This window comes from Pogona vitticeps, chromosome 4, assembly GCF_051106095.1.
Source record: "Pogona vitticeps strain Pit_001003342236 chromosome 4, PviZW2.1, whole genome shotgun sequence".
NCBI classification, from domain to species: domain Eukaryota; kingdom Metazoa; phylum Chordata; class Lepidosauria; order Squamata; family Agamidae; genus Pogona; species Pogona vitticeps.
Window position 1 is genome coordinate 13,471,626 of NC_135786.1, and position 18,750 is coordinate 13,490,375.

Sequence of the window (18,750 nt, forward strand, 5' to 3'; positions counted from 1 at the left end):
CCAAAATTGCCTGTAACATGTGATTGATGGGGTTTATGTGCCCTGTCATCTGTTTGGCCTTGGACATGCTGCACAGCACCAGAAAAAAAGACTGATAAACCACTCCTGAAAAGGTTAAACCTAGAAAATCCTGGGAAAGTTCATGATTGAAATTGATGACACATACTTATTATAATTTATATGGATGCAACATCCAGCACATTCTTTTGAATATTGTCAAAAGTACTGTGCAGCTTCACAGGAAGGCTGTGTGAAACTCACACTTCGTCGCATCGACATGAACTGCAAGACCTCCAGTCCTATTGCTCATCACTGATTAATCAATATACAAATGACACAGAAGTACATAGTGTAGATTGTAGACACTGGCCATAGGTCGAAACAGCTGTGTATTTACCCAGTCATAAATAAATCTTTATGAAGTCCAGGAAAAGCTTTCCTTCAAAGGTAATAGGTTAACATTTTAGCCCTGTAAAGTTAGCCAAAGAAGAGGCAAAACTTCTGAAGGCAGCTTTTTGTATTCAAGGTGGCATAAACTTGGAAGCTTCATCAACACGTAGAAAATACTAGCTTCAGTGTCCAGGGAGAGTTAGTAAGACTCCTGTTTGAAACTCTGGAGCTATTGCCTGCCCAGGTCAACAATACAACAGTAGGATCATCACTGTGACTTGTCATAAACCAGACATGTACACTTTTACTGTATGTTGAAAAGAATAGTTAACTTTTCAAATTAGTAGAGACAAATAGAATCTCAGGTTGATGCTGATTTTAAAAGAGGTGACATGCAAGGACGATGACCTATTTAATCTTGAAATCATACTACAGTCGGAAGGGAACCCAAGACTTATCTGGTCTAGTCTCCTGCCAACAATCCACAGCTGAAGCATCCCTGACAGATGGCCATTTAGCCTGTTTATAAATCTCCAGTGAAGGAAAGTCCACCATTTTTATTTATTTATTTATTTAATTTATTTATTCTATTTATACCCCGCCTCATTTCGACCACTCTAGGCGGCTTCTAGACAGAACCATCTTCTAAGACAGTAAATTCTGCTGGACAGTGGTAACCATCAGGCCATTCTTCCCTATTTGGTCAAAATCTACTTACTTTTAATCTGAATCCATTATGATTTTACCTTCTGGAGCAAGAGGGGAAAAAACCTGCTCCATCTTCCATGTGATCACTATAAGGTATTTGATGATGGCTGTCATATCACCTCTAAATCATCTTTTTCTGGCTAAACATGTCCATGGTTTTGGAGAGATTTGTAAGCCAGCCAAATGAGCAGGGCTGAAAAAATCTTGGCCTGCTCTTGTGCTATTTACAGCATCTGAAATCCACAGGAGCCATTTTTAGTTATATTCAGACCCACATTGCTGGCGCCAGAACACTGAGCTGTTGTTAAAAGACATGGCTGGTTTCAAGTGCTCCTTAAAATATTGGCAGCCTAGGTCTGATAAACCCCTTAGTAGCATTAACACATAGGTCAGGATAACACTGTTAAACAAACCGACCAATCCTTGCAGCATCCCTTCTCTGGCAAATTGATTTGGGAAAACATTTTCCTGCAGAGTGAAATACAGAGTGGCATTTCTTCACATAGGTAATCGCTTTTTAAAAAAAGTGTTTTCATACTACCATCCCTGCTGGTGTACATTAATTGAAAGCAATATAATTGCTTTTACAAATCTCCTGGGCTTGGGAAGGCATAATTACTGAGATCAGTTAAAGCACCCAGTATCAACAAGGAAAAGTGGTAAAGTGGGAGGGCAGCATTCATGTGAGAGAATTTGAGGGATTAATAATCTGAGTGTGCAATCCGAATCTGGTGTCTTGCTCCAAAGGAGAGGCGCAGAAAATTGCACCTTGCGCCCGTTGTACCAAAGGCCCTGAACAAGGATGTGTCTGTGGCTTTAACATTAGAACTACAGCTGAGATCCAAAATTGTTGTTTAGTCGTTACGTTGTGTCCAGCTCTTCGTGATCCCATGGATCAGAGCCCATTAGGCCCTCTTGTCTTCCACTGCCTCTGGGAGTTTCGTCAAATTCATGTTGGTAGCTTCGATGACACTCTCCAACCTTCTCGTCCTCTGTCTCGTCCTCTGTCGTCCCCTTTCTCCTCCTGCCTTCACACTTTTCCAGGGAGTCTTCTCATCAGATGGCCAAAGGACTGGAGCCTCAGCTTCAGGATCTGTCCTTCCAGTGAGCACTCAGGGTTGATTTCCTTCAGAATGGATAGGTTTGTTCTCCTTGCAGTCTAGGGGACTCTCAAGAGTCTCCTCCAGCATCACAATTCAAAAGCATCAATTCTTCGGCCTGTCAGCTTACTGCTCGGTCTTCTGCTCCTTCCCTTTCTACCCTAAACTAAGCGGAAAAGAGCAATGGGGGAATTCCCGGAATCGTCGTCCATCCAAGTAACATTTCCAAGCTTTGGCCGGAACGAAAGCAATAGAGAGTTTTGTTGCCCCGGAAAAACTGACAAAAGTTAGCATAAGCTTCCCTGCACTTTAGCCCCATTCACGCATCCGAAGGGTGCCCTGATGGCATGCAAATAAAGCAAACGAATAAAGCGACCGAAAGTCCCAAGAAAGCGTCGGCCGAATAAAAGCTGTCGGTGCTTAAAGTGCTACACGCTTTATTTGGATTAACCTGCAGCTGGGGTGCAACCTTAGGAACACATCCTATGCTAAATTCCCCCATTTTTGGTCTCCTTTTGACACATTCACCACGATCGTCATCTGAGCCTCTTTTTTTTTTTAAGCAATTATCTCCATATGCCGTTGCAGCAGAGAACGAGAAGGACTGGCCCTTGCCAAAAAATAAAATTATAATAGCCAAAAAGGGGGTGCGCCATAGGAACGCATCTGTTCTCCCCTTTGCAGGATCGCTCAAATCCGTTTTTCTGCTTTTTTCTCCCACTTGTAACCCTTTTGCCTCCTCCTCCTCGTCTTGCCCCCTAACTTGGTCCGTTCCTTTCTCCCACCGCGGATGTGGGGACGGGGGAGGGGAGGTCCGGGAGAACCTTTTTTGCAGTCCAAGCGTTCCAATGACTTTACCGGAGGCACTCCGGGCGGGAGGGCAGGGCGTCGTTGGCTTCTACTGATCCCTTTGCGCAGGCGCGGCTTCCGGCTGTTGCGCACGCGCAGAGGCTGGGCTAGGGGGTGGTGGCCGCTGCCGCTGCCTATTTGCAAGGGAGATAGAGGGCGAGGCGGGGGCTGCCGCGCGTCGGTAGTTTGCCCGGGCGGTCTCGCAGAGGATGTGCGACCGCGTCCCGCCGGGTTGCAGACGACCCTGGTTTGTTACCGTTTCTTTGCTCAGCGGTTGATCAGGCGGGAGGCGAAGGGACGTGTCTGCCCCGGGGGGTTGTGCTCTTTCTTGCGCTTACAGCTGAAAATCGGCGAAGAGCAAAAAATTGCAAAAAAAGAGAGGGGGCAAAAAGAACCTGCTGAAATCCACACCTGGAGGGTGGAAGAAACAGCCCGAGCGCAGCTGAATGTGGGGCCCCGAGCCTCCAAACGCGGATTCCACTTCCTCTAACCATTGCCATAGTTTGAGTCTTCCATCTTCCACCACCACCGAATCTGACAGCCTAAGGGCTCCCCCCATCCAAGGAGAAGCCCTCCAAACTCCCACCAGCATCTCCGACAGCCTCGATTCCCTCTCCGCCCAGCCCGACAGCCTCCGAACGCCTCCCGGCCTGGGCAGCATTCTGGATTCCTCCAGCAGCATCCAAAGTGACAGCCTCAATTCCCTCACCAGGTGGGACTGCGAGAACCTACCACCATCCTATAGTCTCCTTTGGGACACCCGCAATCAGCAGGACAGCCTTGAGTCCCTTCCTGTCTGTAGCGACAACCTCCAGCCTGCCTTCAGCCTCTCTGATAGCCTTGAGACCTCCAGCATCCAACTGGACAGCCTCCAGTCTGTGGCCAGTTTGTGTGACAGCACTCCGGCCTCCAGCATACCGTCAGATAGTCTTGATACTCCTTGTAGCCTCTGCGACAGCCTTGAAACATCCATTGGTCAGCATCGTCTTCCTGGATCCTATAGCATTTGACTCACCTTAACCCTGACTCCTATGGCATCAGATTCCAGCTGGTCCTATCCTGTCTTCTGAACCAACGCATCCTGCATCCTACAACACCCCCATCAGACTCGTCCTGGATGCTGGAGCATCTTAACTTAAGCTGGTCACAAATTCTGTCTAGTGTTGTCGGTCACAAAGCGTTCAGTTGCTCTAGGAAAAGTTGTAGAAGGAAACCTCCGTTTTTGCCAATCACTGCTTCCCTTCCCACCACCCGTGAGCCTTGCCTGCCATGTCTCAACAGAAGTTGTCATCAAGAGTTACCATGTCTTCTCAAGGCTCTGGCCTTCAAGAGCAAACAGTGCTGAGGGCCCCAAAGAGGAGTACCAGCTACCTCTCCAATCTCTATCAGAACATGTTGCGGGATGGGGAAGCCAGGCCGGCAGAACCAAGGAAGCATCAGCCACCGCACACCACCAGCAGCTCCAATCTTCTGAACATCTCAGTTGGTGCAAAGATGGAGTACAGAAATGCCCAGAACATCACAGCTCCTACTTGTGACCCGCATCTCAGGCCCATCATGCGCCGGCGGGCTAGATCTTTGCCCAGTTCACCAGAGAGGAGGAGGAGCATGGTGGCATCATGTCGTCTCCCAGGGTGCAGTTCCGGTGGGAACCGGGTCCGGTTTGCAGATGCGTTGGGCTTGGAGCTGGCTGAAGTGAAAGTATTCCAAGCTGGGGAGGATCCCTCTATTCCTCTGCATGTTCTCTCGCGGCTGTCCATCAATTCTGACCTTTGCTGCAAACGGCTGGACCTTGAATTCACCATGCAGTGCCTGGTGCCTGATTTCCAACAGCCTGCTGACTGTGAGACCTTCCTCAGCTGCCTGAAACAGCACCAAGTGTGCCTCGAACGAGTCACCAACTCAGATCTAGGCCTGAGTGGCACTGTTAGAGTGATGAATGTAGCCTTTGAGAAGGAGGTGGCTGTGCGCTACACCTTCAACCAGTGGAGGAGTCAGCATGAAGTCATGGCCCAGTGGCACAGCCATGTCCCTGGCACAGATGGGCAGGATTCAATGGATGTCTTCGTCTTCTTCCTTCCTGTGCCCCCGTTTCTCCTCCACCTGAGCTCCGTGGTTGAGTTTGCAGTGTTGTATCGAGTCAACGGAAAAGAGTATTGGGATAACAATCAAGGGGAAAACTACAGTCTTAGATATCGGGAGCATCCACTGAAAATGCCCAGAGAATGTGAAGAAAGCTGGATCCATTTCATCTAAGCAAAACAAGGAGGCAGAGTTGCTGCTGATGTTGCCACCTCCTCCACTGCCTTGGGCTTGCCCTGGCTTCCTTTAGCACTGCTGTCCTCTTTAAGGCACCAAAGAAACCCTTCAGAATGACAAAAGATCAATCACAATAAAAGAATAACAAGGGACCTGCAAAAAAGTAATTGGGAAAAGAGGGTGCTCCTATATTATTTTATTTTTGCAAACAGGATAAAGGGTCATAACTTGAATTGATTTTCATCCCAAACCTCTATGTACATGTGTGTTGAAGTGAGTAACTAACACCAGAAAGGATACGATCAGGAGAAGTGAGCTTGTTTGGCTGTTTTTGTTTGCTCTTGCCATGGATGAGAAAGTCTCTTCATTTAACTAGGCTGGATATTTTAAAACATACAGTTTATTTTTCCCCATACTTTGGCAGTACAGTTTTGCACTTCAGTCAATGCACTTTTGCACTTTGCTTTTTGTAAATCTTTGGCAAATGGAATACAGGTGGCTTGCTTGTCCTGCTTTATAGTAAAGAAGAAAATGTTGCCTAGTTTGTATGCAGTAGATCAGTACTTCAGGGCCTGTGGTATAAAAAAGGAGAGTAAATACTGCAAATGGTTAAGCAGAACTATATTTTGACATTGCATTTTATAAAATAATGCCTGACAGGGTCCTTACCTATTAGGCATTCAAGACCCTAAATGCTGAAGTATTATAGGATAACTCTTTCTTGCTGAAAAAGGAAAAACTATGCAGTTTGTTTATTTGCAGGAAAAGTTATTTTTCCTACCAAGTTAGAACCAAATCAGATCTGCAGAGGGAAAAGAATACATGCAAAGTTTTTCTTTCCTAGTTTGTTTCCTTTTTTAGAATAAAGTTTTGCACTTTTGTAATATGCCCCTTTTGAGGATATCCAGAGTACTGTATGAGCCACCGTCACCGGTAAAACCCTGAAGTCATCTGATTAGCTTGCTGCAAATTTAGATAATGAAATGAGAGTCAACTGCAGGGATATGGCAGCTAGCATTGGTAAAGAGAACCTGTGATGAACTTTATGATAAATGATAGTCTCTGAAATGCTCAAGCAAAAGGAGGAAGAGGTCAGTGCTCCTAATGAACTACACTGGTGTGTTCGTGTTTTCTGAAAAGCTGTGTTAGTCCGTTGCGTCAAAAACAACAAAAAGTCTTGTGATATCAGAAAAACTCTGGAGTTCTGTTTCAGTGAATTGCAGCCCAGCTGAATCTGATGGTGTGGCCTGCAGACCATTAAAAGCATACATCTTAATAAAGTATGCATGTCTTTAACTCCCATCCATCAGGGTAATTAAAAAAATAAGAACATCTTGTATTACAAGGGCTGTAATTTCTGGTCACATGAGAACGCAAGCAAAGGTTAGCGGTAGTATTGGGGTTGAATGCACATGTTTTATATTTCTTGAGGGGTCACTTCTCCCTCTCAGCATTGTGGCTGGCTGAAAAAAAATAGCATAGGACTGTTCTTTTCTCCCAGCCATTAACTTCTTTAATCTGCTCCCCTTCCCCAAACAAACCCAACTCTATATATATTGCAACTGATAAAACTGGGGGACATTATTTATTCTTCTTCAGGTGATAATGGTGTAAAGATAATGGTGTGAGTCTAGCTCAGTGCAATTTTTTTTAACAAAATGTGGCTGTTGAAGACTAAAAATGTTCCTGGGTTAAGGTTTCCCAAGACCTTTTGTAGCTGAATGTTAGGTCAGTTTGATTCTGAATAGGAGTCATACTAAGGTTGCAAGATATCTTAGATTCACAAGCCATGACCGGCAAAGAGGAGGTTTTAATGCTTCTCCTTTCTGAGAGCATGAATCTGCCTTATGCGTTGGAAGTTTAGCCACTTCTGCATATATTTTCCTCATATGAATGTAATGGTGAAATTAGGGATAGATTCACGTGTTCAGTTGCTGCGTTTCTTTCATTGCTGTCCCCTGATTTTAAAAAAAGCTCTGGGGGTCTGGGTGATATACATAACCTTTTTGGACCTTGGAGGGCTGTGACCCCACACCCCCTGATTTTTGTAAGCTACCTTGTGCTTTTCTGTGCCAAAAGAAAAATTGGGGGCCATGATGATTCTCAAATTTGCCTCTTGAAATATGGCAAAGTTACTCCTCTCGCCCCCCCAGAGGGAAAAGAGGGTGTTTTTTTAGTCCTTTAAAAAGTCAAAGTAAATTTTGGCTGTGTGAATATGGAGGTACCGGATGACAGGGGAGCTGGAGCCTGCCCTTGAGCCCTTGGGAGCCATATTTTGCTTACACTGAATTATTTGTATGTCTTTAAGAACAATGAGCTACTTCTGTTAACACATTGTTGAATGGTAATATGCAAACGATATGTGAAGAAGGATAGTGCATGTGAATATGGAGTATTCTGCATGCTAGGGCTATAAGGTGCTGTGATAACTTCAATGCACAGCTGCAGATGTGACTTGGTTTCCCCTGGCACTGCAGAATATTAGAAATCAAATGTAGAAGTCTAACCGTATAGTACTTGCACAGAAAAGTATGGGGAAATTTGGGTTGTTTATAACCAGTCTCTCCCATTCCCTTTCATAATTTGCTGTGGTATCTCTGCAGCAGGGCTGGGAAATCTCCTGAGGTCTCAGAAGCTCCAACTCCAGGTCCAGCAAAAAATTTGGTTAGTTTGTTTTTTAACATTGAGGATAAGGACATGCACACCCTGAAATAGGACAGAATAGCCTCCACACCTCCTAAAGAGCGCAAGGGGACTTTCTGAGGTCAAAATGTATATTTTTAAAAATTTAAAATATTTTGGCTATATACAAGTGCTGGTGAACTCGGGGGGGGGAGGTTGGAGGAAGTCACATTTGGTCTGCATGGTGCCCAGCCCACCTCTACAGGAAGTTGCCTTATACCAGGTTGGACATTGGTCTGTCTGGCTCATAGACTGGCAATGGCTCTCCAGATTTTGAGCCAGGACTTATTTCCAGAGATTCAAGATGGGACTTTTTGTATGTAAGGAGCATTCCTTGGCAGTGAGTTCCTTCTTACCTCATACCTACATAGCGTGGAGAAGATTGAAGCACTTGGTTTCAAGTTTCCAATGGTTTGGGGTTGCCTTGAGCCTTGAGAAGCTTGAAGGCAGATCTTTCCATGAATCCCAACTATGCAAACTCTGTGTCTCTTAGAGGCTGGAAGGGATCCCAGAAATTGAGATTAGACGCTCCTCTCATCTGTATGCTTGCTAAATGGGGCTTCTGTGTGAGATATTTTCTCAACAGCCATTCTTCAGAAAGCCTTTGCATGCTTGGCCAGCATAAGAGGAACATGGTGTGATGGAAAGATCTATTTCCCTCGTTATTGACTCTGCCAAGAAATGTACTCTCGTTTTTGTTTGTCAATTAAATAATAAGCAGACTAGAAACTCTAAACAAATCTCATAGTGTTTCTCAATAGGGAAACACATATTGATTTTGGTAGAAGTCCTTTATGCTGTTAGTACTATGGGCCATCTAGGTAAGGTAAAGGTAAAGGTTCCCCTTGACATTTTTTTTAGTCCAGTCATGTCCGACTCTAGGTGGCGGCGCTCATCCCGCTTTTCAAGCCATAGAGCCAGCGCCTGTCCGAAGACAGTTTCCGTTGTCACGTGGCTAGCGTGACTAGGGAACGCCGTTTTACCTTCCCACCGAGATGGTACCTATTTACCTACTCGCATTTACATGCTTTCGAACTGCTAGGTTGGTGAGGAGCTGGGACAAAGCAATGGGAGCTCACTCCGTTGTGTGGATTCGATCTTACGACTGCTGGTCTTCTGACCCTGCAGCACAGGCTTCTGCGGTTTAGCCCACAGCGCCACCACGTCCCATCCATCTGGTCTAGATGGGCCATCTAGTCGCTTCCAATTTATGACCTTAGTAGGGTTTGTGAGTATCTAGTGTGGTGTAGTAGGTAGAGTGACAGACTATGTCTCAGAAGAATTTGATTTAAATCCTCACTTGACTATGGAAACACACTGGAAAGGGTTGGTGATACTAATAAAATCACTCCTTCAACATCTCGCTTACTTTGAAAATCCTATTTGGATTGCTATAGGTTGAATGTGACTTCATGAAACATAACACATATTGTAGTTATTTTTAGGTACATGAGGTGGTTAAAAAGCAAAGTGTGTTGCTTGCACACCACCCCATAGTGCTTACAGTACTCTCTGGGCAGTTTACAATTTACCATGCAGGCTACACATTGCTCTCCCTGCAAGTGAGTCAATTTACTGACCTTGGAAGGATGGAAGGCTGAGCGAACCCCAAGATGGCTTCCTGGGATTGAACTTGAGCTTTGCCTGTAGTACTGCAGTTTAACCACCATGCCACGAGGCTCTGTACAAATGGTACAAAAGTGGTTTAATATTGCAGTTCCCCAGTGAGTATCCATGACTAAGCAGGAATTTGAATCCGGGTCTGCTGAAGCTTTGTCTGACACTCTATCCATTACACCACATTGGCTTTCAGAAATCCATTATGCTAATAGCAATTTTGTTCTCAGATTCTGGGTTCTTCTGTAGCCAGAAGGCCATTAGATTTGTAAAAGATGAGCATTGACAGGTGAAATACAGGGGTTTTAGAAGTATTGAATTCCTAAGGGAAAGAAAAATACCCAAACTGACCAATTGAGAATTATGACATGGACTGCAGCCTGGTGCAATGGGTTACCTTTGGAAGAAGGTTTGTCTGGCCATTATTTGCACTTCTTGCTTTTTTACAGAACATCAAAGAAAAGAAGTGTGGACAAGTATGGAAACCATAACTCAGGAGTGAAGTTGCAACTTAAGAACATACAGATTGCCTTCCTTGATCAGACCTCAGATCATCGTCCAGCATTTTATGACCTACTAGGTTCTGTCTGCCAAAATGCCTCTGGAAGTCAAATGTCATGAGCTTGGAATGAAGGTCATGATAACCCCCTGTTGTTTGAACACCCCAGCTCTCGATGCTTGATGTATATTGTTTCTGAATATCAGAGGTCTGTCTAGTATTTGTGGACGGAGTAACTCTACTGCACTTCACAAAGGGAAGAACAGTGCCATGCCTGAAAAATTGGCAAAAAAGGATCAAGAAATAGATGAGAGGATTGGAAGTCTTTAAAGTATTTCCCTGTGCTAAACAGGTTGATATGATGATATATATTATTATTTATTTCCCCATGCCAGAAGGGTTCTTAAGGTGATGTATGGCATTTACAGTATACCTGTAGACTTTTCCATGGAGGTCACTCCAAGAGATGGCAAACATGAGATTTTGGCATGGGAATTTGCACTTAGAATAATGATTGCCATGCTCATGTATAGAAATGTCAGTTCAGGTTGGTTCTATTAGGCAATCTAGAAACTCTACTAGTAGTCTCAACTGCCACTAAGTGGTATATTATTTTTCTGTGCACTTTCTTTGTTAAGGGATAATTACTTCTGTCTGCTCGGGTGGAAAATGTTAACGGGTAGCACAGTTGTATGCTTTCTTGCAACAGATTATAGAAGAGGCATTTTTTTTCTTATTTTGCCAGAAAGGAGAAATAGGGAAAGCAAGTGGGAGCACTGAAATACTTGGTTATACAGTAGTTGCAATTTTCCTCTCAAGTGCAGTGAGGTATGTTCCACTGAACACAGCAGTAATCCCTTCCAAACAGATGGCCAGAATCCTACGGGTTAGTTATGTCAGTGGAAGTGCAGTGTGTAAATCGCAGCAGCAAATTGCCACTATTTAATGAGTTAATACTTGTATGTCTCATTGCACACCAACTCATGTGATTGGCATGTAGCGAAGGAGGGATACCAGTAGCAACTTGTTAATTAGTAGCAGTTTGCTGCACTTAACACCAGTGTACTTAATACCAGTGTAACTGCTCATTGGGATTCTGGACCATCTGTATAGGCTTGAACTGTTAATGGCTTTGAACTATGCTTGCAAACGTTAATATTAGTTTAGAGCAATCCACAGTGTGTGTTGGAAAAACATGGATGATGTGTACAAAAAGTTTCTGAGTAGGCCACTTCCATTTTTGTTTAATGCTTTTCCTGCTGTAAACGGAGTTCTAAAACTTTTTTCTCACCAGGAGAAAACAAAGAAATGTCAACGAAAAGCAATGAAGGCATAGTTTCTGTGATACAGGCATCTAAAACACTACTAAAAAGGGCCATCGTAGCCAATACCATGCTAACTGTATCCCTCTTAAGGGCTGAACTTAAGCCAAATGAGAGCATATGTCAGGCCTGGAGGGTTCAGACTGCATTAACACTGCCAGTGTCTGCTAAGCCAAAGTTCTGTGAAAGGTTAGGACACATACATTGCATGACTGCTGGGGAGAATGACAAGAGAAAAGCTGGCTTATGGCTGCAGTGAAAAGAATTTGCTCATGCAAAGTCCCATAATTAAGGCCGCTAATGTGTGTGTCATACTATCAGTTCCTATAACTTAGCCATGCATGGAAAATACAGTCTGTAAAACACTGTTATTAAATCATCCCTGTATAAAATGACAGTTGGTGTGAGCCATGGAAGCAAGAAATGTTTTTTTTTAATGCCCTTTCTATTTGAAGTGTTCTTGTGGTATTCACACATTAGCAACTTTTTTCCTGGCTGTATATGACCGTTAGAAGAGGCACTTGTCTCTCTATTAAAATCCTTCTCTTCCCCAAATCAAATGGTTTCCCATGTCTGAAGAGATCAAATTCTGCATGTGTTTTGCCTTGTAGTACTTAACTTCCATGTTGCAAAGGCAATTTTGTGGTCATTTGAGGAATATTCTCAGGGCAATCAGTAGCAGCAGACTTGTGTTGTCTTCCCTAGCCATATTGAGACCCACATTTCAGTGGAGGATTGCCATATTGAAAAGCACTTTAAAAGCAAAGCATACTGATTATATACCGTCCCATAGTGCTTAAAACACTCTGGGTGGTTTACAAGGTAATGATGTTTAAAGGATGAAGAGTGTTATGTTTAGAAATCTTCATTCAGCCACTGGATTTCTGTTGTACATGAAAGTTCGATATTTAGTTAAGAAAGATTACATAGAAATTATTATTGAGAAGAAAATGTGAGAATTGTGTAAGATTTGTAATGCTGTATGAGACTACTTTAAACTGCTGGTTTTACATTTATAGGCACTGAGACAATTGAAAAAAAACTATGAAATCTAACATTTAATGGTAAGCACATCATATGTGATGCTTTGTTTTACAAACAGACAAAGTGTGTAATTTTACTGGTAATTTTGCTTTGATTAAAATGCATTTTCAGTGTTGAGTGATATGTTATTGTACTGTACTGGATTCCTTCCTGCTTTTACAAATCAGAAACTGCAGGTGGCAGCTCATGCTTTTCAGACAGCTCTGAAGAGAATTACGGCTTGCAAGGCTGCTCAAAAATGTTCTTTCGCATTTGTGGTCTAAAATGGTTTGGGCTGCTCTATTGCTTCATAATATTGTTATTGGGCAACAGACTAAGGAACGCTTCCTTATAGTAATGCCAGAATAATAATCATGTAATGTAAAGGGATGATTCTGACTTCTGGAAAGCCTTTCCAAGGTGTTCTATCTATAGTGTAGGTGATTTACCATTCCTTTCTTTTGGGGGGGGGTGTGTGTTGGGAGCTACACTCTGTGATGAAAATATCTGGCATAACAAGCTTGTGGATCAGGTGACTGCAAGAACTAGGCTATAAATAGACTAATTGAACTGGATCCAGGGTTTCCCACTTCTTATGAGAGTCTGTCACTCCCTTGATCTCATATATCACTTTGTTGCACCCATCTTTTTTTTTTTGCCAGGAAGGAGAAACAGAAAGCAAGTGGGGACGGCCCTATGAATGAGTAATCTAAAGAAAATCCTGTCTTCAACTGCTGTGCTCTGATTGTGTAAACAAGCTTTTAGGGAGACAGTCCATCTCATATTTGATCTTCCTCTTTTCCTACTGCCTTCCACCTTTCCCAGCATTACTGTTCCACAGAATCCTGCGTCTCATGATGTGCCCAAAGTAGAACAGCCTCAGTTTCAATATTTTTGCCTCCACTTAAGAGTTCAGGCTTTATTTGATCTAGGATCCACTTTATAATGTTATCAGATAGAAACAGTTATGAACATTTTGCTTTAGGAATCTGGTCTATGAAAAAAATGTTGACATTTATTAATTGTTATCCATGGCAACAACTACCAGCTTTGGTGCTGCATCTTTTAAAGAGCTGATACTGAAATGTTTAGACAAAAACAATCTAGATTCATTCAAGCTGTCAAGCCAAATGGGTAACAGAAAAGAAAGCTGTAATTGAATGGAAGCATTGAGGAAAGAGTCCTACTTGTACATTCCGGTTATATCCTTCTTCAACCAGTTGTTATAAAAGCTGTGGAAAATATAACACGTGTCAACCTACTATCCTGCTGTGATGTATGGAAATGAGAGCTGGACCGTAAAGAAAGCAGACCGCCGAAGAATTGATGCCTTTGAATTGTGGTGCTGGAGGAGGCTCTTGAGAGTCCCCTGGACTGCAAAGAGAACAAACCTATCAATTCTAAAGGAAATTAATCCTGAGTGCTCACTGGAAGGACAGATCCTGAAGCTGAGGCTCCAGTACTTTGGCCATCTCATGAGAAGAGAAGACTCCTTGGAAAAGACCTTGATGTTGGGAAAGTGTGACGGCAAGAGGAGAAGGGGACGACAGAAGATGAGATGGCTGGACAGTGTCTGCGAAGCAACCAACATGAATTTGACACAACTACGGGAGGCAGTGGAAGATAGGAGGGCCTGGCGTGCTGTGGTCTATGGGGTCACAAAGAGTCAGACACGACTAAACGACTAGACAACGACGTCAACCTACTTTCACCAAGCTGCTATGTTTCATGTTTCATAGTGTATGGAAAAGTTGTAAGTTTATGTGAACATCAAAGTCAATCTCATCTTTTGAAACATTATTGGTGACATCATTTGAAAATTACTAGATTTGTTTGTGCTTATAAAAATTGTTAATTATTTTTAAAAAGATGAAAATTAGAAACTTTAATGATGCTGATGTTGCCCAAGGTGAAGTGTTACTTGTTATCCTGAAAAAGCTTGAATTCTGTTTTCATTTAGTGCTAATGAAGAAGGTTTTTGAGATTCTAGAACCTGACGATTTGGTCTTGCAGACCCAACAGACAGGATCAAAGGGCTTTGTAAGCTTTATCAAACCCGGAGTGCAAACACTTAAACAACTTCAAAATAATACTTGCCATGAAGTTTTTCAAGGAGCTACAAATCTGCAGCAGCTCAGCAACAAAGAAGAAAACCCAAAATACACAAGGCAATAAGTGAAAGCCTAAGAGACTACATTTTAATGGAAAAGATGCAACAGCCCTGGATATGAGCACATTCTTATTCTTCAAGGAACTCCCAACTCTTGCCTGCAAACCTTTCATTATTCATATCAGAAATATCACAATACCACTAAGAGAATACCATATAAAATTAGGCAAAGCCATACTGTATATAAACACAATGAACTTGTTTAGTTTGTGGGCAGTTGATATCATTTCACAGAGTACTTGTGAGATGTGTGGAGTACACTGACATAGGTGTGAATTATGTGAATATATGACACTGAAGGATCTCAAAAGCTTCTCTGAGTAGAGATATTGTGCTTCCCAGATGTACATTCCATCCATCTATAATAAATTGTTGACAAGGTCAATGAGATCTTTGACCTTATGAACAGGGAGCATAGTGGAATTATCTGGATGCTGTGTCCCATGCTCAAAATTTGATTTACTGCTACTATAATTACCCAAAGGCTGAAAGCAGACTGTGCACACCAGTTTACAGTTGCTTGGGAAAGAAAGCTGGGATCAGAATATAAGTTTAGTCACACCAAACCAACCCTGTTGAAATACTGTTTTCTACCATTATGTCTATGGTCTCCTGAATTTCTTCCATGCCGGCATAAGAAAATGTCTGTTATTTGAGGAAAGAGGAATAGAGGCAGAACTCAGAAAAGTGATTTTTCTGGACTACAGCTTCCAAGTTTCCCCAGCTAATGTGGTCAACCAGCAAGCCCTCAGAGCAATTCTGGAAGTTCTAATTCAAAAAAGCATTTTTTCCCAAATGTGAAGAGATATGATAAAGGCTTGTGGAGCAGATGTGGAATAAATCACTCAGAAGGCAATTAACTCGAATATAAACACCTTTACTGGCTCTCCAAAAGATTACAAATAAGGTGAATGTATGCCTGAACCCCAACTTTTAATACCATCTTTGTCCAGTGAAGAGTTAGGAACACCTCAATAGCTCGCCTTTTTTGTCCTTTTTCAGTGTTTGCCTAGCCCAGAACTCGTTAACAATGGATGATTCGGCTATTTATTTTATTTTAAATGAAGCAATGGATGAATGTATTTTGATCTGCTGGGGGAAAGCTCAGACATGACGACTATGTTGTGTGACGAAAGCTTGTGCACTCATGGGAAGCAAATCAAATGACTGATAATTGTTTGGAACAGGACCACGGTAGAGAGTCAGGTGAAATCTGTAAATAGTGCGGGTGGGGGGCGGGCAAGAATCCCTCTCAAAATTTCGGTTGACAACCGTTACCCAAATTGGGACTCGGCACCTGATTGGGCAGAAAGAACAGGCGCGTGGGGACGGAGTGGGCGGGGGTCAGAGAAAAGCGAAGCGCGAGGGAAGCAAATCTGAGGAGACCGGCTTTCCTCTCGGTACTGCTAAACTCCCGCCTCCCCCCGGGTTGCCCTAGTCTGATTGGCTACCGAGCGTCTTTCGGTTGGTTTGGACCACGAAGCTGATTGGTCGATGCTGGGGAGGCGCCTCTTAGTGCCCGTGTTGAGGCGAAACGGGTTGAAATGTGAGGCGATGTGGAAATATTGTTGAAATTTCATACAGTACTCTTTCTTCTCCCCCACACCCTGCGCTAGTCTTTATTGCTCTCACCGCCGAGTTTTCACAATTATCGCGTCTGTTTGGGACATAAAGCCGATTAATTGGGCTTGGGACTCTAGGGTGAGGAGAGGGTGGTGGTTTCTTCTTTTTCCATCGTTTTGGTGGCAATAAGGAACGATTTAGATTGCCAACGAAGTTCTAGGTTGGATAATACTTTTACGGGGTGGGAGGGGCACGGTGAAGATTAAAAAGAGCCTTTGATTTCTCCAGAACTCTCTTTTTAAGGAAAATCTGGTGGAAAATGTGGACCAATGTCAAAGAGACCAAAAATTTAGATCATTGCTCTTGAAACCGGACTGCTTCTCTTATAGACTGGATACGTCATTAATTTTTCTCCAGTTTTTCTTCATGATCTGAGGAAGGTTGATCATAATCCCAGAAACCCATCTTTTTATTCCAGCAAATGTGTAAATAAACTTAATACAATTATTGCACAACTGAGAACTTACACTATAGAGTGATCCCATGGCTGTTTTCTGTTTCCATTAAGCAAAAACAGTTGTCCTCCCCTTTCCAAACTGCAGTAAGGTTCTACTGGACTGTGATACTATGTTGTTCTTTTCCTTTCCTTCCACTACTGAGATATTTTATTGGGATCTGGTTGTGATAGGTGAGAGTTTTAGTTCCAAGATGTTCTCATTGAAGATATATTTGAGTTGGATGCACCTGGCTGTGTTGCTGAGGGTTTTCTGTTCACAGAAGGAAACTAGATCTGGGTGGAGAATTGGTTGATATCCTTTGCTCCTTGAAGCCCCATGCATTTTTTTTTCTTATTCTGCTCTGGAATTGCCTCTGTTTCTTTAGAGCAGCTTTTCAGGAAGCACAGTGGCTCCTGGGGAAAGGAAAATGTGTCTAGTGGAAGTAGAACTCTGGCTAGTACTACACAGCTGCTTCACAAGAAGATTGTAGGTGGCCTTACTTTCCCTTTCTCTCTCTGATTGCACAAGAACTTGACAGAGTGACTGTTGTATAAAATATAAAAATAGTGCTGTGTAGTGGATTTGATGCAAGGACAGGACTTGGTTCTCTCACCAGTATCTGTAATGAGCACATTATTTTACTAATCTGTTCTCCTTTCCGTTTTTTTAAAAATATATCTTATATTAATGCAAGTTTGCTTCTTTTATATATATATATACAGGTTAAGCATACAAAACTACTACAATGCCTATTAGACGGGAAGGACAGGTATGCATCATCTTTATTTATTTTGAACCAGAGAAATTAGCAAATAGTTTACATTTAGTGAGTTTTGTATTATTAAATTAATACCTGTAGTTCTAAGGAATTCTTCTAAAAGAAATGGTGTGTTTTGACACTTAACTGTTCTGATGCATAACCTATGCTGTGTAGAAGAAGCTGATGTTAAGACAGAATTTGGAGAAACAGAATATGTAAAGGTGCTATGCAAGGATTCATTTTATCCTCCTGTAGACTCAGTTTATATGCAGATCATATATATGGAATGCTTTAGAAAATTCAAATGAAAGAGAAATAAAATTGTATGGAAGAAACATTAATAATGTAAGATATGCAGATAACGTCATCTTACAGGCAGAAAGCAGCAATGACTTGAAATGAGTCCTTATGAAGATGAAAGAAGAAATTGAAAAAGCAGGACTGTAGTTGAACATTAAGACAAACATTATAGCTACAGAAGAATTATATAATTATAATTTTGTCAGTAACTCCTTGGGCTTTTTAAGGAGAAAGGTTGGATAACAATATTAGAAAGAAAGAAAGAAAGAAAGAAAGAAAGAAAGAAAGAAAGACGCACCGAAAAAACCAATCACTGCAAGACTCATCACAGCACAGAAACATAACCCTCCCAGCCCAAACCCACACTGCAAAACCCATCACAGCACAGAAACATAACCCCCCCAGCCCAAACCCACACTGCAAAACCCTGTACTCACTCAGAACAGGCATTTTAAAAAGCAGAAAACAGTACCAGGCAGTCCGAAGCCTCCTCCGAATGCACACTCTGTAACCGCTCGGGGAAAAGAGCTACAGAAAAGCAGCCTCTTCGCTGACCAACAGTTAGCAGTTTAAATTCCCTGCCTTTCCCTCCGCCTTTTTTCTGGTCACATCTCAAAGCTCTGGTCGCAAGTCAAAGCCAAATTTTGTGGCCAGAGTTGGTCGTAACTTGAATTGGTTGCAAGTCAAGACGTTCGTAAGTTGAGGCACCACTGTATTTGTTCAAAAATTAATTGGAAACACAATATTCTTCTATTTGCACTGATAACATTCAGTAAGATAAGACTGTTCCTCAAGCTATTGCGGAAAAATTTATATTGTAAGTAAAGTTAGAAAATACTGATGTTCAGGCTGAATTCCAAAAAGGAATAGGCACTACACATATTGTAAATATATACTGGCTGAGCCAAAGAATTTCAGAAAAAGATCTGTCTGTGCTTTATAAAATACCTCAAAGCCTTTGACTACATGGACCATGAGGAATTGTGAATTATTCTGAACAAAATGGAAAGA

The 18,750-nt window shown here is 42.4% G+C and overlaps 2 protein-coding genes across 2 annotated transcripts in view; both read left to right on the forward strand.

Moving 5' to 3' along the window:
* The first annotated feature begins 3,182 nt into the window (after window positions 1–3,182).
* Window positions 3,183–12,587, forward strand: PPP1R3D (protein phosphatase 1 regulatory subunit 3D). The gene is made up of 2 exons (XM_020804348.3): window positions 3,183–6,397; window positions 10,055–12,587. Exon 1 carries the CDS (start codon window positions 4,317–4,319, stop codon window positions 5,301–5,303), a length of 987 nt encoding a protein of 328 aa, XP_020660007.3. The 5' UTR covers window positions 3,183–4,316; the 3' UTR covers window positions 5,304–6,397; window positions 10,055–12,587.
* Window positions 12,588–15,058: 2,471 nt separating this feature from the next.
* SYCP2 (synaptonemal complex protein 2) overlaps window positions 15,059–18,750 on the forward strand; it is a 55,990-nt gene continuing 52,298 nt past the window's right edge. The window contains exon 1 of the mRNA XM_078392126.1: window positions 15,059–17,448. The gene's annotated coding sequence lies outside the window, so the exon portion shown is untranslated. The remainder of the gene's footprint in view (window positions 17,449–18,750) is intronic.